The sequence below is a fragment of the Scyliorhinus canicula genome, chromosome 7 (genome assembly GCF_902713615.1).
Source record: "Scyliorhinus canicula chromosome 7, sScyCan1.1, whole genome shotgun sequence".
Taxonomy (NCBI): Eukaryota; Metazoa; Chordata; class Chondrichthyes; order Carcharhiniformes; family Scyliorhinidae; genus Scyliorhinus; species Scyliorhinus canicula.
In genome coordinates, this window is record NC_052152.1 from 130,696,559 (window position 1) to 130,723,333 (window position 26,775).

Consider the following 26,775-nt stretch of genomic DNA (forward strand, 5'->3'; position numbering starts at 1 on the left):
TTCTTGAATTTTTTATTCCTGTTATTTTTCTTTGAAGCAATGGGGATGATGTGACTCTGTGCCGCTGACTACATCCTGCTATGGTGCAAACAGATCTATGGTGTTGGGGATATTGTGCCCGACTCGTCCGGTATTTTCCAGTCTTATTTGTTCCTATGTTTGCAATAACTTCTGTTATGTTCTGTCCCTGTTCTGCATTGATAGCTATGATTTTTTTTTCTTTTTCTTTTGTTTTGATGTGTTCATTGTAAAAACTTGAAAACTTCAATAAAAATACATTTAAAAAAAGAAAACCTCAGTCCACTAAAAAGCAGAGCAGGAGGGTGAAGGGGACCCTTCACTCTCCATTCATCTAATTCATGCTCAAAGGGTGAGACATTTGATTTGGCACTTTAGTGGGCATGAAGATTTTGAAGCATGAGTCTCCTACGTACTCTTGAGGTGATGCAAGCAACACATGAACCTAGTGCTGACTTTTCATCTCAGTGATTGCGGTATGCAATCCAATACTAACTAAGTGTGCTAATGACTGGTTGCAAGCTCAGGAGGGTATCCAGAAACGGGTGTGGATCACATAACGCAAGGCTATCCAGCACTTCTTAAAGACTGATTTCTCGTGCTACAGCTGCAACACTACTTCTGCCTTGTCATCTTTATTTTGTTTTTATTAATTTGGTTAAGTTTAGAATATCACTTAGCGATTATCTCTCGTGATATTCAGGAATTTAACTTGCCATGCTATAAATTTAATATGTGTTTATCTCCCCAGTTTAAAGGAGGAGTGAGATAGAGAGGCAGGAATATATGTATTGGTGATTTCTTTCAGGGGACGACTCCAATTGTCTCCAATTATTTCAAGTGTTTTTTTTTTAGAACAGTACAGCACAGAACAGGCCCTTCGGCCCTCGATGTTGTGCCGAGCAATGATCACCCTACTCAAACCCACGTATCCACCCTATACCCGTAACCCAACAACCCCCCCCCCCCTTAACCTGACTTTTTTTTTTAGGACACTACGGGCAATTTATCATGGCCAATCCACCTAACCCGCACATCTTTGGACTGTGGGAGGAAACCGGAGCACCCGGAGGAAACCCACGCACACACGGGGAGGACGTGCAGACTCTGCACAGACAGTGACCCAGCCATTAATCGAACCTGGGACCCTGGAGCTGTGAAGCATTTATGCTAACCACCATGCTACCATGCTGCCCACAAATGTTTTCATAAAGACCAACGTGGCAATGTCTTGATATTGTCATCTTCATGCTCAAAACCCTCCTTGACTATTAACGTCCACCAGTTTTACAGCCCTCCAAGAATGCTAATTTGTGCATTCCCAATTTTCATCACTCCAGCCCATTATGTGCCGAGGTAGTAAGTCTGGAACTCCCTCCCTAAATCTCCCTGCTTCTCTATTCTCCTTTTATAAACTCTTTAAAATCTCTTTTTCACCCAGCTTATCACCTATCCAAATATCTCTTTGTGGTTCAGTATCAAATTTTGTTTGATAATGGTGTTCCATGGGACATTTTACTACATTAAAGATGTGACTATGGTTTCCTATACTGGAACTAATTGCCTCACAGTAACCTCTCGCTTTCAAGTAGTGAAGTAGTAAAACAAAGCACAGTTGAAAGATTTTTTTTAAATTTAGAGTTCCCAATTCATTTTTTTCCAATTAAGGGGCAATTTAGCGTGGCCATTCACTTACCCTGCACATCTTTGGGTTGTTGGGGCGAAACCGACGCAAACACGGGGAAAATGCAAACTCCCCACGGACAGTAACCCAGGGATGGGATCAAACCTGAGACCTCGGCGCCGTGAGGCAGCAGTGCTAACTGCACCACCGTGCTGCTCTGTTGAAATTAATTATGATTCAGGGAGAAGTTAAGTTAAACATTTCTAGAAGTCGTAACAGCTGAGGCCTATTCTATGTTATTATCATTAATCATGTGCTTTCCAATCACAACTTTAGAATTTAAGGAATGCCCTTGGAAAATCTCTCCGTTCCGAGTTCAAAGGTCTGCAAACCATGTACATGGAACAACAGTTAGGGATGTGTTTATTAGGAATTTTCACTATATCACAAAGATAAGATTTGCAGATATTGAGGAGCCATTACTCCCGGTCTTAGTCACTGTCTCATCCCAGAACATATTGAGTGCCTCGGCTTGGTTTTATGACATAGTGCAGGGTCTGCTATACACATTTGGCTTTCTTGGTACTAGTGGACATACTGATCTGGAGCAGCCCAAGCCAATGCCACATTTGCTGAAGACATGGCTGGGGAGAAACCTTTGGCAGCACAGACTCTGAAGCCTGGGGTCATCTCATTATGGAGGAGCTAACAAAAGATGAAAAGGAATTTCTTTCAGCCAGCCATGCAACTTTTGAATAAAAAATAAAGAGATTGATACACAACAATGTGCCTATGTATAGCACTTTTAATGTAGTAAAGGCACTTCCCAGGTGAACATTGTTCCACATAAAGAGATTTAAGGGCAGGTCACCAAATGCTTTTTGCAAACTGTTAGTTTAAAGGAATGACTCAAAGGAGGTGTAATGAAGTGTAGAGATTTAAGAAGAAAATTCCAGAGCTTAGGGAACAGGTAGCTGACGACATGGCTGCATTTGGTGGAGAGAAGGAAATTAGGGACTGGCAAGAGCGTATTGGAGGAGAGCAGAGATCTCAGAGGGTTGCAAGGCTGGTAAAGGTTACAGAGACAGCAAGAGGCGAGGCGACGAGGAACATGATCGCATGGATGAAAATTCTAAAATATTCTGCACTGCTGGACTAGAAGCCATTGTAGCTAAATAAGCATATGTATAAAATGGACGTGTTGTGATCTAAGGAGAAAATGCTGGAAAACCTCAGCAGGTCTGACAGCATCTGTAAGGAAAGAAGAGCTAACGTTTCGAGTTCAAATGACCCTTTGTCATCTGGACTCGAAATATTAGCTATTTTCTCTCCTTACAGATGCAGCCAGACCTGATGAGATTTTCCAGCATTTTCTCTTTTGGTTTCAAATTCCAGCATCCGCAGTAATTTGCTTTTATTTATGTTGTGATCTCAGATTCAGGCAGAAATATTTTGGAGCCTGGAGGAGGAGTTTGAGTTGCCAGTGGGTAATAGGTTCCGGTACCTGCAGATGAGGGATTTTGTGCAGAGGCAGGTTTCGCCCTTCCTGTACGTGACACCCCAGAAGCTACAGGATAAGGTGGTGCCGAGTATAGGAGTAGGAGAGGGGGAAGGTCTCAGAGCTCTATAAGGAGGTGATGGAGTGGGAGGGGGCCCCGTTCGGGGAGTGAAGAGAAAGTGGGAAGAAGAGCTGGGTGGGGTGTTGGAGGTTGGGTTAGGGGAGGAGGCCCTGAGGTGAGTTAATGCGTCTTCATCGTGCGGCAGGCTCAGCTTGATACAATTTAAGGTGGTCCACAGGGCACACATGGCTGTGGCCCGAAGTGCAGGCTCTTTGAGGATGTGGAGGATAGGTGTGGCCGCTGTGCGGGGGGGAGGGGGGGGGGGGGGGGGGGGGGGGGGGGGGGGGGGGGGGTTGGTTCTGCGAACCATGTCCATATGTTTTGGGCATGTCCAAGGCTGAGGGATTTATGGCAGGGGTTTGCTGACGTCATGTCAGAGGTATTACAAATGAGGGTGGTGCCGATTGCAGAGGTGGCGATCTTCGCTGTGTCGGAAGACCCGGGAGCCCAGGGGAAGAGAGAGGCCGACGACCTGGCCGTTGCCTCCCTGGTGGCCTGGAGACAGATCTCACTAGGTTGGAGGGACTCGGAGCCCCTGAAGTCGGAGGTTTGGGTTAGTGACTTGGCGGGGTTTCTCAGACTCAAAAAAATTAAATTCGCCTTGAGGATTCATTGTAAGGGTTTGCTCGGAGGTGGCAGCTCTTCATCGATTTATTTGAGAAAAATAAGGCTGTCAGCGTGGGGAGGGGGGGGGGGGGGGGAAGGTGAGGCATGGGAGGTGATTGAGGAAGGTGGCACTGTTTGTGTAAGCCATGTTGACTGACGTTTGTGCATCGGGGGGTTTGTTGCGTATATTATTGTGGTTTGTTTTTATTGAAATTAGACTATTAACATTGTTAAAATTATAAATGCCTCAATAAAATATTTTCTAAAAAAAAAAAGAAAAATTTTGGATAAACCCATGGTTTACAAAGGATGGAAAATGGAAGGCCAACTAGGAATATGGTGAAATAGCCTCTTTTGGAGTTAATAAAAGCACAAATAAAGGTTTCGGCAGCAGATGGACTGAGGTAGGGGCAGAGGCAAAAAGACATAGCTCCAGTAAAAGACTCTCTTACTAAAACATATAGAAGCCATACCTGTGCTGACAAAGGGGTGAATCCTGGGCAGTGCAGCCAGAGTGGGGTATGTATGGTGCAGGAGGTTTGAAAGCTACATGAGCAGTATTACAACAGGAAGAACATTCTGAAGAGGTCAATCATCAGAACAAAGGGAGTATGCTGCCTCAAGGCAACGAGGACCCAGGTTCAATCCCATCCCCGTGTCACTGTCCGTGTGGAGTTTGCACATTCTCCCCGTTTACGTAGGTCTCATCCCCACAACCCAAACACGTTCAGGGTTCGTGGATTGGCCACGCTAAATTGCCCCTTAGTTGGAACTTTAAAAAAAACAGGAACAAGGCCATTTGACCACTCAAGACCTGCTCAGCCATTCATAGGATCATGCCTGATCCGAAAAACCTTAACTCCACTTTCCCACCCGATCCCCATATTCCTGGATTCTGCTGGAATACAAAAATTGATTTATCTCAGGACTGAATATACAAAACTCCTATCTACTACCGCCCACTGGAGTACAGAATCCTGAAGAGCTGGAGCCCTCTGAGTGAAGCAATTTCTTCTCATGTCACTCCAAAATGTCAACCGCTTATTCAGAGACCGTAACCCCTAGTTCTTCACTTCCCAGCAGTCGGGAGACACAGCTTTGCAAAATCTACTCTGTCAAAACCTCTCAGAATATGGGGCTGGATTCTCCGGTTGCCGACGCCGAAATCGTGTTCAGCGAACAGCTGGAGAATCCAAATTCCCACCTCCTGATGCTTCGCCCCAACCGGCCAATTCCCGACGGCGCGGGACACGTGTGGGCAACACAGTAGCACGAGTGGATAGCACTGTGGCTTCACAGCGCCAGGGTCCCAGGTTCGATTCCCGCTGGGTCACTGTCTGTGCGGAGTCTGCACGTTCTCCCCGTGTCTGCGTGGGTTTCCTCCGGGTGCTCCGGTTTCCTCCCACAGTCCAAAGACGTGCAGGTTAGGTGGATGGCCATGCTAAATTGCCCTTAGTGGCCAAAAAGATTAGGAGGGGTTATTGGGTTACGGGGTTAGGGTGGAAGTGAGGGCTTAAGTGGATTGGTGCAGACTTGCTGGTCCGAATGGCATCCTTCTGCACTGTATTTTCTATGAACTCAGCGTGGCGGCTGCAGAGTCAGTGGTCGTTTTGTGCCAGTTTTCCTGGCATAATACTCCACCGTTCCCACGCCGGCGTGGGAACATAGCCACAGAATTGGAGAATGCAGCCCACGATGCTGAATTCAATCTCCCCTTATTCTGCTAAACTCCAGGAACGTACCTCCTTTCGCTTCGACCTTCTTTTTGGACTCCTGCTTCATCGTCTTGTCCTTCCTTTTCTTCATCATAATCTTCGTATTTACATCTTGCACCGTTATATTCTCACACTTCTCAGCGTGCTTTTTCATGACATTCTGTTAAAGGAACATTGATTTATTCAAATCACATAGGTCACTGAATCTTCACTTCCACTGCCATCCACAATCAGGACATTAAATATGGAACAAAACTTTGTGCATACAATGGTGCAGTGAATGATGTGGGGAGGCTAGGAGTTGCCCAAAAAAACCCGGTGATTCGAGCAACGTTGCAAACAAGAAGTGGTGTTGCTTAAGTTGCTTACCAATTGTCTGAAATAAGATCAAGGAGCGAGAAATTCACCTTCAGGAACAGCAATTAACCAACAAGCTCCAAACATGAAACATCCAAGGATTAGATCCCTATTCATGTCACATCAGTGAACAATAGAAAGGGATAATTTTAACTTAACTGATGGATTCCATTGCTCTTATGGGCAGAATGCCATTTTCCTGATTATCTATTGTTTGCCTGCAGACAAGGATCAGCAAACAAAGATTTAGGCACTCAGAATCATGTTCTCTTCTCCATTTGGGATTTTTTTAATGGAGTCAGCATTCACCAATTGCAGAGATTAGCCCCACTTCTCTAAGAGACTGTAACATTTTTTACTGACTTAATCATACTCATAATTGAAATTTGTGCTCGAGATTTGTGATGCTATTCAACTCAGGAGGAACATCAATAGTTTAAGTGAAATACAGAATTCTGTATGCAGGATGTTTTCAGTTGCAGGATGGATGGGTCTTCCGTTACAGTTTGTGGAGGCATTGATCTGTGACACCGGAAGTTGTGGAATGTTTAGCAAGAAACATAAAAAAGTTGAAAATGAATCAAAACCAAATCAAAAACATGCTTTAAAAGATATGTTTTGCTTCGATGTCTAGTCAGAACTCTGGAGAAGTTTTATACACTCTCAAACCATCTGGGAACGTGAAGATAAGGGACTGATAATATGCTAATTAAGTTGGTCTTAAGTATTTTTGGAGCTGCAAGGAAGAGACGCAAACCGATGAGGTGGATTACGCGAAGGAGGAAGGAGTGGCACCTGGGCACTCCTGTGTCATCAAATTTGGCATCTCAAGTTGTCCGGACCTTTCGAATCCTCTTTGCAAGTGACCCCTTCTACCTCCTTCTCTGCCATTGAAGAGGGAGCAGCTGGCACATTGGTGAACAGCCAAAGAAAGCTAGGGCCGCCAGACCTCGGCTCTCCAGAGGACAGCCGCCAAAGCCATCAACGGCAACAGGGAAAATTAGTCAGCAGGCTGCTTCCACCAAAGCTACAAATGTCGGGGGAGCTCCGAGGGGATAGGAAACCACGGAAAATAAATATATTATTTTTTTTGTATTAAGGGGCAATTTAGCGTGGTCAATCCATCTACCCTGCACATCTTTAGGTTGTGGGGGTGAGACCCATGCAGACATGGGAGAATGTGCAAACTCCACACAGACAGTGACCTGAGGTCAGGATCTAACCTGGGACCTCGGCACCGTGAGGCAGCAGTGCTAACCACTGCTCCACCGTGCCGCCCTATAAGAATAAAGAAATTTTGATCACAACTGGTTGCACGGGTGAACAAACGATTGCCACAATTCTAACTTCTATAAATATAATCACTTTCACTGCGATATTTTCAACTGTCTTTTCTTGGGCCTGGTTCTTGTGCGGTCCCTCTCCCACACTTTCCATCAGCAACTCACCTGCAAACATCTCAACCTTCTGAGTGAGTCTCCAGGGAGACGGGTATGTGACAGGCCCATGCGAGCCATGTGCATTAACACTTTCCCAGAGATACTGAGCCTTCAGCCATTAAAGTCTCATGTGTCCCAAGTCCCTAACATTGCCAATACCATCTGCTTGGGCTCTCTTTCAGTTGTCCAGTAGAGATTACCTGCATCTCTGCCCATCCACTGACCCATCTCCGATGCAGCAACTCAGGACCTGCAACAGGAAGCTCTGCTTCATTTCAAATAGGCAAGCATGGCGTCTGTGATAATCTTCCCATGCACTGGCACCATTTCCCCTCCCTCAATCACGCCCCCTACCACTCTTTGACATTATTTTTAATCTCCTCACTGTTACCCTCCAACCTGAACTCTTTTCTTTTCCTTTGTTAATGTCCAGGAATTCTCTTCCTCCATGCGAATACCATCCCTATACACAATTAACTACCCAACCTCCCCACTCCCCACCCCCACATCTCTGCATCCCAACCAATGACACTTCCCGCAACGCCATCGCACCATCATCATCCCAGCCTGCAGACTCCCTATGCCCACTGTAACCCGAACCATTCACTTTACTGCGCCGACCTTGTGTTTGGTCCCCATAATCAACAGTTGACTCCACCGATAACCCTCCCTGTGTGCCCCTTCACACACCTGGATATAACCCGCGCCGCCACCCCTCACAGAGCCGGACATAATCCACCCCCTTCACTCAACTGGACACAACCCCACCCTTCACACATCTGGACATAACCCCCCCCCCCCCCCCCCCCCCCCCCCCACTTGGCTCATCTGGACATAACCCCACCCTTCACCACATTACTTCCCTGCCCTTCACACCTGGACATAGCCCCATCCTTCAGCCAGCTAATATAGCTCTTCCTAACCTTCCCCTCCATTCTCTCTGTTGCCTCGCTACACCCCTGTAATACCCTTTCCAACATGCATAACTACCAATGCCCCCTTCTAAGCCACCACACCACAACCATATTTTCAGTCCTCTCCTAGTTTTCTTTAACGGCCTCCTACCAACAGTTTCTTGCGGTGCAACAGTGCCTCATGCTGCCTTCCATCCATTCCAGCCTGAGGATCTGATCCCATGGTGACGTCCCTGGAAGAGGGTCCAATACCCTGGAAATTCCCTCGAAGGTCCAAACCCACTGCAAAGGCTCTGTGGCAGAGTGCCCATCAGAAGGTCTAAACGAATTGCAAAATCTACAGAAGAAAGTCCAAACCGATAGCAAAGTCCCTGGAAGAAAGTCAAAGCTCACTGCAAAGTCCCTGGTAAAAGGTCCAAACCCATAGCAAAGTCCCTGGATTAAGGTCCAAACTCACTGCAAAGTTTCTGGAAGAGGATCAAACCCATTGCAAAGTCCCTGGAAGAAGGTCCAAACCGATTGCAAAGCCCTGGCAGAATGACCAAACCCTTTGTAAAGTCCCTGGAAGGACTCATCACATTGCAAAGTTCCAGGGAAAAGATCCAATCCCATTGCAAAGTCCCTGGAAGAAGGTCCAGTCACATTGCAAAGTCCCTGGAAGGTCCAATCCCATTGCAAAGACCCTGGAAGATGGTGCGATCACATTGCAAAGTCCCTGGAAGAAGGTCCAATCCCATTGCAAAGTCCCTGGAAGAAGGTCCAATCCCATTGCAAAGTCCCTGGAAGGTCCAGTCACATTGCAAAGTCCCTGGAAGAAGGTCCAAACCCATTGCAAAATCCCTGGAAGAAGGTCCAGTCACATTGCAAAATCCCTGGAAGAAGGTCCAGTCACATTGCAAAATCCCTGGAAGAAGGTCCGATCCCATTGCAAAGTCCCTGGAAGAAGGTCCAAACCCATTGCAAAATCCCTGGAAGAAGGTCCAGTCACATTGCAAAGTCCCTGGAAGAAGGTCAAAAATCCATTGCAAAATCCCTGGAAGAAGGTCCAGTCACATTGCAAAGTCCCTGGAAGAAGGTCAAAAATCCATTGCAAAATCCCTGGAAGAAGGTCCAGTCACATTGCAAAGTCCCTGGAAGAAGGCCCGATCCTATTGCAAAGTCCCTGGAAGAAGGTCCAGTCGCATTGCAAAGTCCCCGGAAGGCGGCCCGATCCCATTGCAAAGTCCCTGGAAGAAGGTCCAGTCCCATTGCAAAGTCCCTGGAAGAAGGCCCGAAACCATTGCAAAGTCCCTGGAAGAAGGTCCAGTCGCATTGCAAAGTCCCTGGAAGAAGGTCTGATCCCATTGCAAAGTCCCTGGAAGATAGTCTGATCACTTTGTAAAGTCCCTGGAAGAAGGTCCAAACCAACTGTAAAGGCCACGGCAAAAGGTTGATCCCATTGCAAAGTCCCTGGAAGGGGGTAAAAACCGATTGCAAAGCCCTGGCAGAATAACCAAACCCATTGCAATATCCCTGGAAGGTGGCCCAAACCCATTGCAATGTCTCAGGAAGAAGGCCCAAACCCATTGCAAAGTCCCTGGAAGGTGGCCCCAAACCCATTGCAAAGTTCCTGGAAGAAGGTCCAATCACATTGCAAAGTCCCTGGAAAGATGTCCAAACCCATTGCAAAGTCCCTGATAAAAGGCCCAAATCCATTGTAAAGTCCCTGGAAGAAGGTCCAAACCTTTTGTAAAGTATTTGCAAGAAGGTCTGATCCCACGGTGATATCCCTGAACGAACAAAGAACAATACAGGCCCTTCGGACTTCCAAGCCTGGACCTGTCATGAGACCAACCTTGGCCATAACCCTCACCACTTCCTTGTGCCGTATCCCTCTATACCTCTCCTATCCATGTATTTGTCGGCAGCATGGTGGCGCAGTTGCTTAGCCCTGTTGCCTCACGACGCCGAGGTCCCAATTTCGATCCCGGCTCTGGATCACTGTCCGTGTGGAGTTTACACATTCTTCCCCGTGTTTGCATGGGCTTCGCCCCCACAATCCAAAGATGTGCAGGGTAGGTGGATTGGCCACGCTAAATTGCCCCTTAATTGGAAAAAAATGAATTGGGTACTCTAAATTATTTATTTATTTATTTTTAATAAATTAAAAAAAAAAATCCCTGTATTTGTCAAGTTGTCTTTTGAACGCCGTTAATGTATCTGCTTCCACAACCTCACCTGGCGACGCGTTCAGGCACTCACCATCCTCTGTATAAAAAACTTGCCTCGCACATCTTCTCGAAACTTTGCCCCACGGACCTTGAACCTATGCCCCCTGCTGACTGACCCCTCCACCCGGGGAAAGAGTGCCTACCCATCCACTCTATCCATCATGCCCCTCATAATCTTGTAGACCTCTCTCAGGTCACCCCTCAACTTCCATCTAATGAAAACAGTCTATTCAGCCTCTCCACAAAGCTAACACCCTCCAGACCAGGCAACATCCTGGTAAACCTCCTCTGCATCCTCGCCAAAGCCTCCACATCCCTCTGGTAGTGAGGCAACTAGTATTGTGCGCAATATTCCAAGCGCAGCCTTACAAAGGTTCTATACAACTGCAGCGTGACTTGCCAGTTTTTATAATCGATGCCTCATCCAATGAAGGCAAGCATTCCATATGGTATGATTCCATGGTGCTGTCCTGGAGGAAGGTCCAATCCCATGGTGATGACTCTGGAGGAAGGTCCAATCCCATGGTGATGACCCTGGAGGAAGTTTCAATCCCATGGTGATGACCCTGGAGGAAGGCTCAATCCCATGGTAATGACCCTGGAGGAAGGTTCAATCCCATGATGATGACCCTGGAAGACTGACTGATCATCTGGCAATGTCCCTGGAAGGAGGTCCGAATCTTTGAACTAGGTTGCTTGGTGGAGAAATCCTATCCTCTGGAATCTGCTTTGTGGAAGACACACATGGATGAAGTTCCACCCATCCTGTGCTGCACCTGATGCCCCAGCAATTGGTGGCTTCTATCTTCTCATCGGATGTCCATAAGCTGACGAAAGCTCTGAAGGCAAGTCCCAACTTCTGGTCAGGCCCACATCTGCAGCCCATTAGTGGGATGCAAATCATGCTGGCCTCTCGTGAGAATCCTGATCTGCCTTGGCAGGCAGGATCAGACGATCCTGCTGTCATTTCACTCCGTGTGAAACCGATTTTTGGACCTCACACCGAATTCTGCACCGCTCTGCCCACCATTGATCCCGCTGACGCAGGCATGGAAGAATTCCGCCCACGAGGTCAAGGTTTGATCCTTTTAGAACGCAGTCTTGGAATTTTACAAACAATAGCTTGTAAGAAGTCAGAAAATTAAGTGGTTTGAATTATCTTATTATCCTATAATTATAAAATGTGTGCGTGACCAGTCAAGAGGACTAATAAAGATGTTGAAAGTATAGACAACGGCCACGGGCTGGAAAATTATTGAACGGGCTCAAACATACGCTCATTGTCAAAAAAGTGTCTAATATCATGGTTCGAACAAAGAACTGGATGCCTCACTGGATAATTGTACCTTAAGGTTGATTTCGATAGGACAATATTGATCTTGCCAATGAAGCATTCTGCCCACTTTGGGAAGGGCATTGTAAAGGTAATTTGTTGCTTAGCTAAAATATCCTGGCCAGCTGCTATATGGCATAACTGCCAAGAGGTTGACCTCCCTGGGTGATTGTTTATATGACTTCTTATAATATTCTTGTGATTAGCAGGTTAACGGATGCAGTGTAAAAGTTACTGTATTGTTCAAAGCTAGTAAAAACATTAGTGCTTTATTCAAGCTTTGAGTTTTGTCTCATTATTTCTCATGTCCGAATAGTATGGTAACCTGTCAGGGGTATGAAGTTATATCTTACAAGACCCATGGATTCAGTGTTTCTTCTCTTTCAACTATTGTGGAGCATTACAGAATGCTGCACAATAGAATTGATAATGAAGAATCTCGTGTTCACATGTGTGTTTATGCATTAGGCGAACCCTGACTGCCACTGAGGGTGGTACTCCTTGTTCAGTCGATACTCCCATTTGAGGGGTTCGAGTAACACAGATTATTCTTTAGTTGTTACTCCCGAGATCTGCGTGCACTGCAAAACGCCTGGTATGACAGGCCCTGCACACTATAACAAAGGCAAAACACAAGCAGGTACCTTGCGAGTGAAGCTCTTACAACACCGGGAGCAAACGTATGCCTCTGGGATGAAACTGGGATTGTGGTGCTTCTTGAAATGAAAATCCAGCAGCTGCTTCTGTCTGAACTGCTTATCGCATTGGGGGCAGCTGAATGGCTTTTCCCCGGTGTGGATACGCTTATGCATTATCATGTGACGTTTCTGTGCATAAAACAGGAACAGTGATTGCTAGCATCAGACTGGTACGAAATCAAATTGGTTGTTTTTAACTCTTTGCAGGCATTTCAGCAGGCCCAGCGGTGGTTTCATTGACATTAAGAAGAAACATTTTAGATACAATTTTTTCCATTGGAGTAAAAAGGCTAGGAAAGAGGTTTTTTAAAATTGCTGATTGGTTTTGACAGGGCGAATAGATTCAGGAATCAGAGACAATTCATCAATCGCTGAGAGGAGATAAGGAGCTGGGTTCTCCAGTCGCCCACATCGCATTCGGCGATGGGCCGGAGAATCCAAATTCCCGACAGAATCGGGGGCGGCGCCGCCTCCGCGATGCTCCGTCCCCTCCAAAGCACGGCATGTATCCACGGCCTGAGGCCATTGCCTGAGGCTCACCCCCTCGATGCTCCGCCCCCGACCGGTCCAGTTTCTGACGGCGTGGGTCTCTCATGGTCTCACCCGTGAGAAACTCGGCATGGCGGCTGTGGACTTAGTCCAGCCGCCATGCCGAGTTTCCCACAGTTGTGGGAGGGCCAATCCGCGGGAAGGGGGGACTTCATCGGGGGCTGGGTGCACTGTGGTGGGGCGTTCTGGGGCACGGGAGCCAGTCAAAGGTGGGGGGGGACTATTCCACAGGCCGTATCCACGGGCTGCGTCCGCATGAAGCACAGCGCGGCCGCTGCAGGCCACCGCCGTTCGCATGCTCGGTCATGGACTCGGCAATTCTCCAGGCCATATCGATAGCTAGAGCCGGGTGCTCTATTCTGACTCCCTGCTAGCCCCAGCAAAACGGGGAATCGGCAGCCGTTTTGCGCCAGTTTTCGTGGCGCGATCCTACGCCGGCATGGGGACATAATCTCGAAATCGGAGAATCCAGCCCAAGAGCTTTCTTTATGCAAGAGTTGTTGGAGCTCCATAGGGGGTAGTTGAGGCTGACACCACTGTATCATTTAAGAAGACGATGAATCAATGGTGGTCCAATGAAGAGCCGGCATACACATGATGAACTGATACTTCCTGCTTTGAAAACGTTTAAGGTTCTTTAACTGGGAATATTTGACATGGCCTGCAGATGGGGCTCGATGATCATTTTTGGTAATTTTAAAAAATCAAATTAAGGCATAGCCTTAAATTGAGAAGGGGAAGTGTGAAAATAGAGTGTAAAACCACCAGTGTGAACAGGAACAGTAGCATAATCAAATAGGTGTGCACATTATAAATCTTGATCAAGGCTCCAGAAGCACAAAACCCAGTCTGCGACTCTTGCTTAGTTTTTCTGCATTCAAAAGTCAAAAGATCCGATGTAAATTACAAACTTCACCATGACTTTCACCATCCAGTGGACATCTGTCAGAGGTGGCAGTCAAGTGAAAATCGAATTGGACTTGGTTGTGAAGACCCTGCAGTCTGACAACACACAATGCATGGTAGCCTTCCCCAAAAAAAGGCTCCAATTTATTTTCTGGCCAAAACTACAGCATTCTGAATTGATAATACTGACCGTCACTCCATGGTATCAGCAGCCGAGTATTCAGAAATCGGTTTGAGATCGTGAAATTATTTTATTCTCATAAAACATCACATATAAATCTGGAGTAAACTGTACCTTCAAACTCTTCTGCAATATACCTGTTTACATGCATAATCACACTGGTCACACTTGAAGCGCTTCTCATGCCTGTGAGTCTTTTGGTGCTGGATAAGTGCATAACGTTCATGGAATGTAGCCTCACAGTAGCGGCATTTCATGCTCGAGGTTGTGTAGGAATGCTGCTTTCGAACATGGACGCCTAAAGGTTGCAGATACAAGTGACATTTAAAAAAAGTTTATGAACAGTCAGTTTTCAGTTGCGTGTTTATCGTTCCTGGAAATATTAAAAAGATATTGGAATAGATTGTGAACATAGAAACATAAGAACTAGAATAGGAGTAGCCCACTTGGCCCCTCGAGGCTGCTCCAACATTTGTACTATCGTGGTTGATCTGATTGCGATCAAAATCCACTCACCTGCCTGCCTCACATAGCTCTCAACTTTATAGATCAAACATCTGTTTAACCTATTCATAAATATATTCAATGATGCAGCCACCACTGAACTCAGGAGTAGGGAATTAAAAAGATTAACAACCTCCGTTTCTCCAGCAGCGCACTCACACCCATGGATTTCCCAATGGCGTAGGGGTGCCCCAAATGGGAAACCCCATTAGCCGGCTATCAGGACGGAGAATCCCGCTGTCGGCGGGGGCGCAGCGCACCAGATAACAGGTGTGGCGGGACGGAGAATCCCACCCCTTATTTTAAATTGTGCTCCCCAATTCTAGATTCCCCCACGAGGGTTAACATCCTCTCAGGGTCTACCCTCAGAATCTTATGTGGTTCAAAAAAATCACTCTCCTCTTAACTCCAATGAGAGATGACCTTATTGAAACATGTATTTTTGCTGCGCTACTGTGAAATGGTTGATAGCCAGTCAGCAGCCCATTCTACACCTCTCACCATTTTTATATCCATTGACTTCAATCAGGAGAGATGTAAAGCAGCCTTCCAATTCACTATCACACCAAGTCACTCACAATTATCCTTTCTGTCTTTTCTATATTCTTTAATATCGGCAAAAAAATAATAATTTCACTTTATTTAAGTGAGTCCCGAGGCTCCATGCTGAGGGCCCACGATAATCAAGAATCTTCAAGTCTACTCTGCACAACAAACAATGCATTATAAGCTTTCACATCTGCATGTAGTTATCCCAGAATCAATTAAACCCATCTTTATTCCAACTCTTACCTGGTTGGAACTTACACAAATAATTTCTTATCGCCTTCACAGGGCAATTGTAATGATGCTCCTTAAATATCATCATACATGTGGCAGTGCAAACTGCAAGATCATTTTTGCTACGGGGTTCTTATGTTCCAAAGTCATTAAAGTGCAAGAACTAGAATTACTCTGCTACCCTAACGCTACTTTCAGGGTAATTGCACCATTATCAAGTGACAGCAACAAGTTTAATAAATTGTACTACACCAAAGTTCTGAACAGTCTGGGTCAACCTCAGACAATTGCCAGATAGTGACAAAGTCAATGGTTAGGGACCAGATATTTTGTGGTGGGGATCAAAGACAATGGGAGGAATTTTCTGTCCCCAAGAGCGGCGGGAATCATGGGTGGAGGCACTAAATTTGGTGTGGTTCCCACCAGCGGGAAATTAGTTGGGAATTTTGTTCTCTTGACTTTGATGGCGGGTTAAAGGTGGGTCAGGTTCCCCACTAATCTACGTTGGGAATCACCTTTTCATTAATTTGCATCCCATGAATGCTCATTAAAAGGTAAAATGTCAGAATTACATTTCATACATTTTGGTTGAACCTCCAAGGCCTGCAGACTCGACCTTGAATGCACCATGTCAAAAACTGGCGTTCAGCTGGGCGAACAGCGTTTGCAGGCATCCGAAGAAATAATAAATAATTGAAATCATTGTTCCATGAAGCTGGCGACAAGGCAGCCAAAGAACAGTTGCAGCGGCCACCAGAGGAACCCAACCTTGGAGAGATGCCCACCACTTGCACCAGCCGAAAATAACTCAGTAGCCATGAGTAACAAGTGCTCTGCAACAACAAATTTAGAGTTGGGGGTGTTGCGAAACACAAAGGAAAACAGGCAGAATTCAAGTTGTGTCTTGCTTTGGGGAGAAAGGAAGCAAAGAAATGCGAAACATTTGTGGCACATTGTGCACACGCATGTCCTTCCACAGTCAAAAATGGCGAGAGTATTCAGAGCCTGGGGCTGTTTGATGAGAATACAGAGCGATGGAGCTCATATACAAAACGATTTGACTATTTTGTTCAAGCTAACAAGACAGCAGCATATAGAAAAGTCCCAACATTCCTAACCATAATTGGGGGGAACATTTAACCTCCTCAGAGTATAGATTTTTCATAGAATTTACAGTGCAGAAGGAGGCCATTCGGCCCATCGAGTCTGCACCGGCTCTTGGAAAGAGTACCCTACCCAAGGTCAATACCTCCACCCTATCCCAATAACCCAGTAACCCCACCCAACACTAAGGGCAATTTTGGACACTAAGGGCAATTTATCATGGCCAATCCACCTAACCTGCACATCTTTGGACTGTGGGAGGAAACCGGAGCACCCGGAGGAAACCCACGCACACACGGGGAGGATGTGCAGACTCCGCACAGACAGTGACCCAAGCCGGAATCGAACCTAGGACCCTGGAGCTGTGAAGCCATTGTGCTATCCAAAATGCTACCGTGCTGCCCACATGCTGTATGGTACAGTTGGAAAAGCCAGGCACAAAAACATACCAAGAAATATAGCAACCTTTCACCAAAAAATGTAGTCATTGTAGAACGGTTTAGGTTTAATAAGTGCAACCAAAAGGATGAATTTATTACACAGTTTTTAGCTACCTTGGAAAGACTGGTTGAAAGCTAAGAATAGATTAATCTGTGGTTTAAGGAGCGAAGCTATTCAAAAGCCGTTGTTAAGCCTGACCCGAAAGAAAGCTTTGGATGTTGCTGTATCCATAAGAATTAGCAGCTAAAGAAGCTCAACAGTTGAGTTTGAGGACAAGAATTCACAAAATATCAGCTGAAACTCGAATGCAAACATAGCCTCGCAATTGCCATAGGTGTGAAAAAACCGAGCACTCAGCAGCAGATAGCTGATGCAAAGACATAATGTGCAGAAATTGTGGCAGAAAGGGCCACATTGCACACACTTGTTGGAAAAAGAAATAAGCATCAGGCAAAAGTTGCAGAAAACAAGAGCTGAATAAATAAAATGGTAAGCTGAATCAAGAAAAAGGTGTCCTTGTGGTACAAAATGGATGTGAGAAGGAACTTGATACCTTTATTCAAGAAGGGAGGAAGGTATACGCCAGGAAACAGGCCAGTCAGTCTAACCTGAGTGGTGAGGGAACTATAGGGAGCAATTTTGAGACACAGAATTTGGAGAGGCAGAGATTAATTAAGCACAGCCAGCATGGTTTTGTTAAGGGGAGATCATGTCTGACCAACTTGATTGAATTTTTTGAAGAGGTGACCAGGTGTGTAGATGAGAGAAATGCATTTGACGTAGTCCACTTGGACTTCAGCAAGGCTTTTGATAATGTCCCACATGGGAGACTGATAGAAGGTAAGAGCTCATGGGATCCAAGGAAATTTTGCAAATTGCATCCAGAATTGGCTGAGTGGCAGGAAGCAGAGAGTGATGGTCCAGGGTGTTTTTCTGACTGGAAGCTTGTCACTGCTGCGGTCCCGCAGTGTTGGGACCCTTGCTGTTTGCGGTTGATATAAATAGTTTAGACTTGAATGTAGGAAGGTTAATCAGTCAGTTCGCAGATGATACAAATATTGGTGGGGTGGCAAATAGTGAGCAGGATAGCCTTCAATTACAGGAGGATGTAGACGGGCTGGTCAGATGAACTGCTCAGTGGCCAATGAAATCAATCTGTTAAGTGTGAGGTGGTGCACTTGGGCAGGACTGTAATGCTATGGAAGCAATGCTTTGGTATATCTGCTGAGTGCTCAGCACGATCTATGAAAGGAAGAAGCTGTCATTGACAGCTCTGTCAAAACTGACTGGGCCGTGTGTCTCCCGAATGCCAAGGCAATGCAGGACATAGACTTGGCAGGCTTCCTTCAAATGCACGGTCATGTGTTTGTAAATAATCGAATGAATGGCCTGCTGAGCCTATCTGTGAGGATAGTGTGAACAAATGTCGAGCTGATTGTAATATCCCTCACAGGACTTACGGGGTGGGAATGATTATCTCACCCGTGGTTCTCGAGGAGTAGAAGCTCACTCGCTGAGGGGTGGGGGTACCACATTTAGAATTGTATAAAAGGTTGGCCAGTAAGACACTTGCCAGAAAGAAATGTGGTAGGGGTCACCGAGAAGTGTATATACCGTACTGTAAATAAATCAAAGTTCGTTATTTTACTCGGTGAGGACTCCCCCTGTTTTTATTAAAATGATGGAGAAAAACTCAAGACTTACGTCCGGACATGTTGAACTATTAAATCAGTTATGTGTTCTTAAAAATCGACATACATGCCAAAGATGACTAAGGATGAAAATCCTGAGAATATAATTCAGTCACTGACTGAACTGTTCCAGTGTGGGTAGTGCAGAAACTTGAGCTGCGGCTGAAGTTATTGTGGCGCATCCGAGAGGTTGAAAACTACGTGGCTATCATGTTAAGAAGGTGGTCACATCACAACTAAACAGCCTGGAGGCAGAAATGTGAACCACCCCCAGGCCAGTTCAAGAGGCCTAGGCAGATAATGCAGGAGTGCCCTGAGGTCCAACTCACCAAATTATTTTGTGTTTTGGTATCAGGGATTGAAGTTCTGCAAACATTGCACAATTACCTAAAAACATTATGAATGATAGGCCATAAAATTCTAAGCCAGTTTGTCGGACTTCGGTGGTGGGCAAATTATTGGATTCAATTCTGATAAACAGTATTAAATGTCACTCAGAAAGGCATGGGCATCGTCAGCATGGTTTTGTTTGGAAAGGGTTATGTCTTACTAATTTAATCAAAACCTTTGAGGAAATAACTAGGATTGATTTGGGTAGTGCAGTGGATGTTGTCTACATGGATTTTAGAAAGGCATTTGACAAGGTCTCATCTGGCAGACTGGTCAGAAAACTGAGATCCCATGGGATTCAGGGGAAAATGGCGAGTTGCATCCAAAATTAGCTCAGTGATGGGTGCTTTTGCGAGTGGGAAGCGGGTTCCAGTAGTGTTCCATAGGGCTCAATGTTAGGCCCCTTGTAGTTTATTGTGTATATTAAATGATTGGGACTTGGGAGGCATGATTATGACATTTGCAGATTTCACAAAAATTGGCAGTATAGTTGATAGTGAAGAGGATAGATGTCAACTCCAGAATAATATCAATGGTTTGGGTGGAAAAGTCATGACTGGTATTCAAACCGGAAAAGTATGAGGTAATGCTTTTGGAGAGGGCAAACAAAGCGCCCAAACAGTAGATCCAACAGAATACTCAATAAACAGGAGGATGCTGAGAGGGATAGAGGAAGTGAGACCTGGAATGCATATCCACAGGTGGCAGGACATATGGATGAAATGGTAACAAAAGCATATAGAATGCTTTCCTTTATTGGATGAGGTATTGAATACAAAAGCAGGGATGTAATGAAGGAACTGTGTAAAGTGCTGGTTGGGCCACAGCTAGGATTTTATGCATTGTTCAAGTCACATTACAGGAAATACATAATTGCTCTGAAGAGAGTACAGATGAGATTTACAAGAACGTCGCCATTTCTGACCTCAGGAGAATGCCTCATCACTGATTATCCTGATTTTATCACACTTTTGTTGAAAATTGCAGCTATGAGGAAAGATTGGATGGCTAGGACTGCTTTCCTTAAAACAAAATCAGCTGGGTGTCTTCTTTATACATGTGAAAACTGGCACTTTGGGTTGGATTTTATGGGTGTCAGGGATGAGCTTGCCTCAGTTAGGCTGGCTCTCCTTCAGCCATTTTATTCCTGTTGGCCATTAATTGGCTAGAGGGCCTTTTTCTATCTGGGAGGAAGTCCCACCTTGGAGATTGGCTGTCCAATCAAAAGGCCAGCAGTTCTCTAATCTCAGTGACACTACCAAGAGCGGTGGCCACTTCTGGAACTGGAACAAGTCCCAAAGAGGCAAGCTGCAGTCTTCTGCTTCTAAGGCAGTCCTCCCGAGTCAAGGATGGCTTGCTTCCACACAGAAAATTAGTTCCCAGGTTACTGAGGAGTCCAATGCGCAACCTACAACCTCTGTCACAGGTGGGGCAGACGCTGGTTGGAGTGGTGGGTGGGTGGCCACACATTCTTTTCACTGTCGACACTTGGCTTCAGCTTGTTCTTGGTGATGAAACTTGAGGTGTTCAGTTCCATCCTGGATGCTTTTTCTCCACTTCGGGCAGTCTTGTGCCAGGGATTCCCAGATGTCGGTGAGAATGTTGCACTTTGTCAAGGAGGCTTTGAAGGTGTCCTTGAAGCATTTCCTCTGCCCCCTGGGGGTTGCCTACCACGCTGAAGCTCAGAGTTACGCGCTTGCTTCGGGCGTCTGATGTTAGGCATGCAGACGATGTGCCTTGCCCAACGGAACTGATCAAATGCAGTCAATGGTTTGATGCTGGCGGTGTTCGGCTGAACTAGAACAGTGATAATGGCCTGCCTATCCTGCCAATAGGTTAGCAGAATTTTATGGAGCTAACACGGGTGGTATTTCTGCAGGGTTCTGAGGTGCCTTCTGCACACCTCCCACATCATTGAGCCAAATAGGAGGGCAGGTCTGACTATTGCTCTGTAGGCCATGAGCTTGGTGCTGGGTATGAGATCGTGGTCTTCAAAACCTCTCTTCCCCAGATGACGAAAGGCTGCGCTGGTACACTGAAGGTGGTGTTGAAACACATCGTCGATATCTACCCTAGTTGACAGTGAGCTCCCAAGGTATGGAAAGTGGTCCATATCGTCAACGGCCTCGTCATGGATTTGCTAACCGAAGAGCAGTGTTGTGTGGCGGGGGCAGGTTGACACAGGACCTTTATCTTACGGATATTCAGTGTAAGGCCCATGCTCTTGTGCACGTCAGTGATGGTGTTGACGATGGTTTGGACCTCATCCTCCAGGTTTGCGCAGACACAAACAAACATTGTCTGCATACCGTAGTTCATTGATAGAGGATTGGACAACCTTGGATCTGGCCTGCAGGCAGTAAAAGTTGAACAGATTCCCATTTGTTCTGTAGTTTAGTTCCACGCCAGCAGGGAGCTTGCTGAGGGTGAAATGGAGCATTGCTACAAGGATGATCAGGAAGAGTGTCAGTGTGATGACATAGCTTTGCTTGACCCTAAACAATGGTTGATCCATTGGTCAAGATCACAGTTTGTACGTCATTATGAAGCAGGTGGAGGATAGTGACAAATCTTTGGGGGCAGATGAAATAAGAGGAGGATGATTCACAATCCTATGTGATTGTCAAAGTCCTTTGTGAGATCAAAGAAGGCCATGCACAAGGGTTGGTGTTATTCCCTGCATTTCTCCTGCAGTTGCCACGCAATGAAGTTAATGTCCGTTATGTCCCTTAGTGATGGAATCCACATTGGGATTCTTGCGATGACCTTCCCTGTGGTCAACAGCAGGGACATTCCTCTGTGGTTAGTGCAGTCGGACTAGTCACCTTTCTTGAAGATGGTCACGATTATCGCATCTGAGATCTCCGAGCATATTCTTCTCCTTCCAGATAAGGGAAATGAGGTAATGGGCGGGATTCTCCCTCTCGCCAGACCCGTTCTTTGACGCTGCAGACCCCTGCCGGCAGCAGAATCCTCCGTCTTGGCAGCCAGCCAATGGGGATTCCCATTGTGGCCACCCACACACCATCGGGAAATCCACGGGGGTGAGCGTGCTGCCGGTGAAGCAGAGGATTCCGCCGACAGAGAATCCCACCCAATGTATTCACACCAAGAGTGCTTCTCCGCTATGTTAGACTGCTTTGGCAGGAATTCCGCCTGTTCCAGATATCTTGTTCTTTAGTTGTTGAATTGCCCTTTTTACCTTGTGACAGGTTGGGCTTGTGTGGAATGGAGCTGAGGACACTTGCGGTCAAGACAGAGGGCGGGATTCTCCGACCCCCCCCCCCCCCGGGCGTGAATCCTGCCCCCACCGGCTGCCGAACTCTCCGGCGCCGAGGTTTTGGCGGGGGCTGGAATAGCGCAGCGTGGTCGGCGACTGCTGGCAGCGCCCCCTCCCGGCGATTATCCAGCCCACGATGGGCCGAGCGGCCGCCCGTTTTAGGCCGGTCCCGCCAGCATAAATTAGACGTGGTACTTACCGGTGGGACCTGGCTCTGAGGGTGGCCTCCGGGGTCCTCGGGGGGGCACAGGGGGATCTGGCCCCAGGGGGTGCCCCCACAGTGGCCTGACCTGCGATCGGGGCCCACCGATCCGCGGGCGGGCCCGTGCTGTGGGGGCACTCTTTCCTTCTGCACCGGCTGCTGTGGACCTCCGCCATGGCCAGTGCAGAGACGAACCCCCTTGCGCATGCGCTGGGATGACAGCAGCACATGCTGGCAATCCCACGCATGCAGCAACTCAGGCCGGCCGGCGGAGGCCCTTCAGCACTGGCTGGCACGACGTCAAGCCCCTTCCGCGCCAATCCTGCCGCCGCCGGCCTAGCCCCTGAAGGTGTGGAGGATTCCACACCTTCCAGACGGCCCGACGCCGGAGTGGTTCAGGCCACTCCTCAGCGCCAGGACCGCCCGCTCCGCCGGGTAGGAGAGAATCCCACCCAGAGTCTCTGTTTAGAAGGTCTTAAAAGTGCTACTTCCAGCTGGTGCTGACTGCCTCTCTGTTCTCGAAGAGTACCTCTTCGCTCTTGGCCAGTAGTGGGGTGGACCCTGGGTGCTTTGGCCTTAGGCGGTCTTGACTATGCCGAAGAAACCTGACTGCCGGACTTTCCGGTACGCCCACGATCTCATCAAGGCCAGGGACGCAGGGGAGTGGGAAAACCTAAGGGGTGTGGGAGGGAGGCCTCTATGAGCACTGTGTACCTGAAAAGTAAGTGCACCCCCTCCCGCTGACCGCCACCAATTGACCAGTGAAACCTGCCAAATTGCTAACTTGGCAAACGTATAGTCAAGCAGTGGCAGCCTCGTTGGCCCAAGGACAGACAGGCTCCTGACCCCTGCCCTGTTATCTCTAAAACTGCAGCAGGGATGAGAGTGAATAGGACAAGTAGCCCCTAGCCAGGCCATCCCCCATCTTCCAACCCACCCACAGGGGGTCATAAAATCTAACCCTAAGTTTTCAGATGATGTTGTCAATAAACAGTATGTAGATGAGAAATAGGAGGGGTCAATGATATGTCCCTGGAGGACATCAGAGAAAAAGATGTAGGAGCGAGAAGAGAAGCCATTGCAGATGTGACCCTGGCTAAGGCCAGATGGGTAGAATTGAAAGAGAAGATGGCCGTCACACCTAACTGCACAACAGCGGACAGCGGAGAGATGTTGGAGGAGGCTGGTATGGTCAATCATGATAAAGATCGCATATTGGTCCAAAAAGACAAAGAAGCAAAGTTTCCTATGGTCTCGACACATGGATGCATTTATGGTTTTGATAAGGGCTGCTTATCAGTGTTGTGGCAGGGACAGAGGCCTGGCTGGAATGATTCAAACCAAAAGCAGATTTACAATGAAAAACACCATGCCTAAGCACAGGGCACAAAACAACGCCCCCACCCCCCCCTCCCCCACCCCCGAGTTGGGTCGGTGCACTGGACAGACAATTGGAGGTTGATTACTCCACATTTGCCGATAATAAGAATCTTTATTGTCACAAATAGGCTTACATTAACACTGCAATGAAGTTACTGTGAAAAGCCCCTAGTTGCCACATTCTGGCACCTGTTCGGGTACATGGAGGGAAAATTCAGAATGTCCAAATGACCTAATAGAACGCCTTGCGGGAAGAAACCGGAGCACCTGGAGGAAACCCACGCAGACACGGGGAGAAGGTGCAGACTCCGCACAGACAGTGACCCAAGTCAGGAATTGAACCTGGGACCTTGGCGTTGTGAAGCAACAGTGCTAACCACTGTGTTACCGTGCCGCCCAAAGGCTCATTTGTATTTGTTGAGCCTGTCAGCAGCAAATGCAGAGCAAAATCATACTCTGATTGGTGAGTCTGAAAGAGCGGGAAAACTGGTAACTAATGAGGCGTGCCCGTGCACACCAGAGTACGACGAGAGGGAAGGGAGAGTGAAGGATGGGCGAATCAAGCCATGAGGAGCGAAACAGGTTTGTGCCGATGCGCCCGGACCAGCGGACCCAGGACAGCAACAGGCGCACAAGGTGTGATGCCTGAATTAAAGTTATGAGGAGCCGACGAGCAAACCGAGTCCAGCAACAGGGGGTCGACGACTCCCCGAGGCAAGGCGGCCACGACGAGTGGGAAAGGCTGCCTGGAAAACCCCAGGCAAGCGAGATGAGTGAGATTGAGAGAATGAGAGTGTAAAGTGTGGGGAGAGGATGGGGGAAGAGTGAGAGGGGAGAAGAGTGTGTGAGGGGTTTGGGTTGCAGACATGCAAGGAGGAGGAATGTGTGAGGGCTGCGTTGCATTATGGAGGGGGCGAGAGTTTGTGATGAGGATGGGGTCTGCGGGGAGGGAGAGTTTGTGAGGGGAATGGGAGGGAGAGTAGAATATTCTATGAAATCCATGATCAGAATCACAGCTTCATAGTTATGAGTCCAATTTTTTCAGAGCTTTACCTGAGAAAAACGTGGGTTTGACTGTGCAAAAGAAGCCTGCTCCATCAGACACTTTATTAACTGCCTAAAATCAAGATGTTTCTTCAGCAATATGAAGCGACATTATCAATCTGGCAGTCAAAAACACAGAAAATTGAAGGCGAAGCAAGAGGATGAAGCTAAGCAAAAAGACGGTTCGTCTTTGAAGTATTGAACAGTCACAAACTGCACATTCATCCTCACCAAATGTATGGGTGAATTATCTTTTTTTTAAATTTAGAGTTCCCAATTATTTTTTCCAATTAAGGGGCAATTTAGCGTGGCCAATCCACCTATCCTGCACATTTTTGGGTTGTGGGGGTGAAACCCACGCAGACACGGGGAGAATGTGCAAACTCCTCACGGACAGTGACCCAGAGCCGGGATTCGAACCCGGGTCCTCAGCGCCGTAGGCAGCAATGCTAACCACTGTGCCACCCTGGGTGAATTATCTTAAGACTTAGACGTGCTGATTTCCAAAGAAACCATTTCGCCTGAAAACGTTTAACAACTGTACTCTGAAATGACAATGGAACTAATGATATTGCTGATTCTTTTGTTGAAGTGAGGGAAGAAGCGTACCCTGAAGACATTGCCTTATGGCCAAAAATCTGTTTCACTGGGTATGATAGAGTATTTTGTACTAAATAAACCAGAAAACATGGGTAATATAGAAAATTTGAGAAGAGTTTGAGGTTGGAGGCTGAAAGCTGGTTAGAAATCTTCATAAGTCCCATTTTCTGAGGGTGAAGAGAAATGGGACGATGGAAATTAGAAATTGGTTTATTTTTTTGGAAACCTCTAAGGCAGTCTTCTGTAGTGTTGCAAATTATTCCATGACCCTATTAAAGGGAAACAAGCATTCGGCGATGGCTACGCAAACTAGAGAAAGATTGGAAGAGATATTGCTGATCATGAGAGCATCCAGACCTCTGCACAGGCAGTGACCCAAGCCGGGAATGAAACCCAGATTTTACCTACGATGATGTAATTGATGATTTTTTATGGAAAAAGTGTTGAGAAAAAGTTATCTAAATTGCCATGCCAACCAGGGATAAAGCAAGAAAATCTTAAAAATCTGCCTGCCTTCCATATTCTCTTGTTTAAATTCTGTTGTTCTAAATGGGCCATTGCTGGTCTGATATAATGACTGCAGCTGGTCACATGCTGATCGTTCTGAACACCATCGCTGCCAAGACTGGCCAGACAAAGCCACCTGACACTGGACTTGGACTCACTGGGCACGCCACTCACATGAACAAGGCAATCATTTTCATAGAATTTACAGTCCAGAAGGAGGCCATTCAGCCCATCGAGTCTGCACCAGCTCTTGGAAAGAGCACCCTACCCAAGGTCAACAACTCCACCCTATCCCCATAACCCAGTAACCCCACCCAACAATAAGGGCAATTTCGGACACCAAGGGCAATTTATCATGGCCAATCCACCTAACCTCCACATCTTTGGACTGTGGGAGGAAACCGGAGCACCCGGAGGAAACTCACGCACACACGGGGAGGATGTGCAGACTCTGCACAGTCAGTGACCCAAGCCGGAATCGAACCTGGGACCCTGGAGCTGTGAAGCGATTGTGCTATCCACAATGGTACCATGCCGCCCACTTTGTTGATTCTGTGAGGGGAAGTAAACCTTTATGTTTGAAACTGAATGAGGCTGTGAAATATACTGAATGGCATTGTATGCATCTTGTTGATTGGAGTATTTGTTCCTTCACTGGACTGACTCATTCGGTCCTGCACTGG

At 47.0% G+C, this 26,775-nt stretch overlaps 1 protein-coding gene across 5 annotated transcripts in view; it reads right to left on the minus strand.

The window, feature by feature from the left end:
* LOC119969374 (transcriptional repressor CTCF-like) overlaps positions 1 to 26,775 on the minus strand; it is a 103,159-nt gene that overhangs the window by 24,442 nt on the left and 51,942 nt on the right. For 4 of the 5 annotated variants that reach the window (XM_038802934.1, XM_038802935.1, XM_038802932.1 and 1 more), the window contains 3 exons: positions 14,307 to 14,467; positions 12,480 to 12,662; positions 5,610 to 5,742 (listed from right to left, as the gene is read on the minus strand). In XM_038802934.1, coding sequence (XP_038658862.1) covers positions 5,610 to 5,742; positions 12,480 to 12,662; positions 14,307 to 14,467 — 477 coding nt within the window. The remainder of the gene's footprint in view (positions 1 to 5,609; positions 5,743 to 12,479; positions 12,663 to 14,306; positions 14,468 to 26,775) is intronic. The other variant, XM_038802936.1, reaches the window with a different exon arrangement.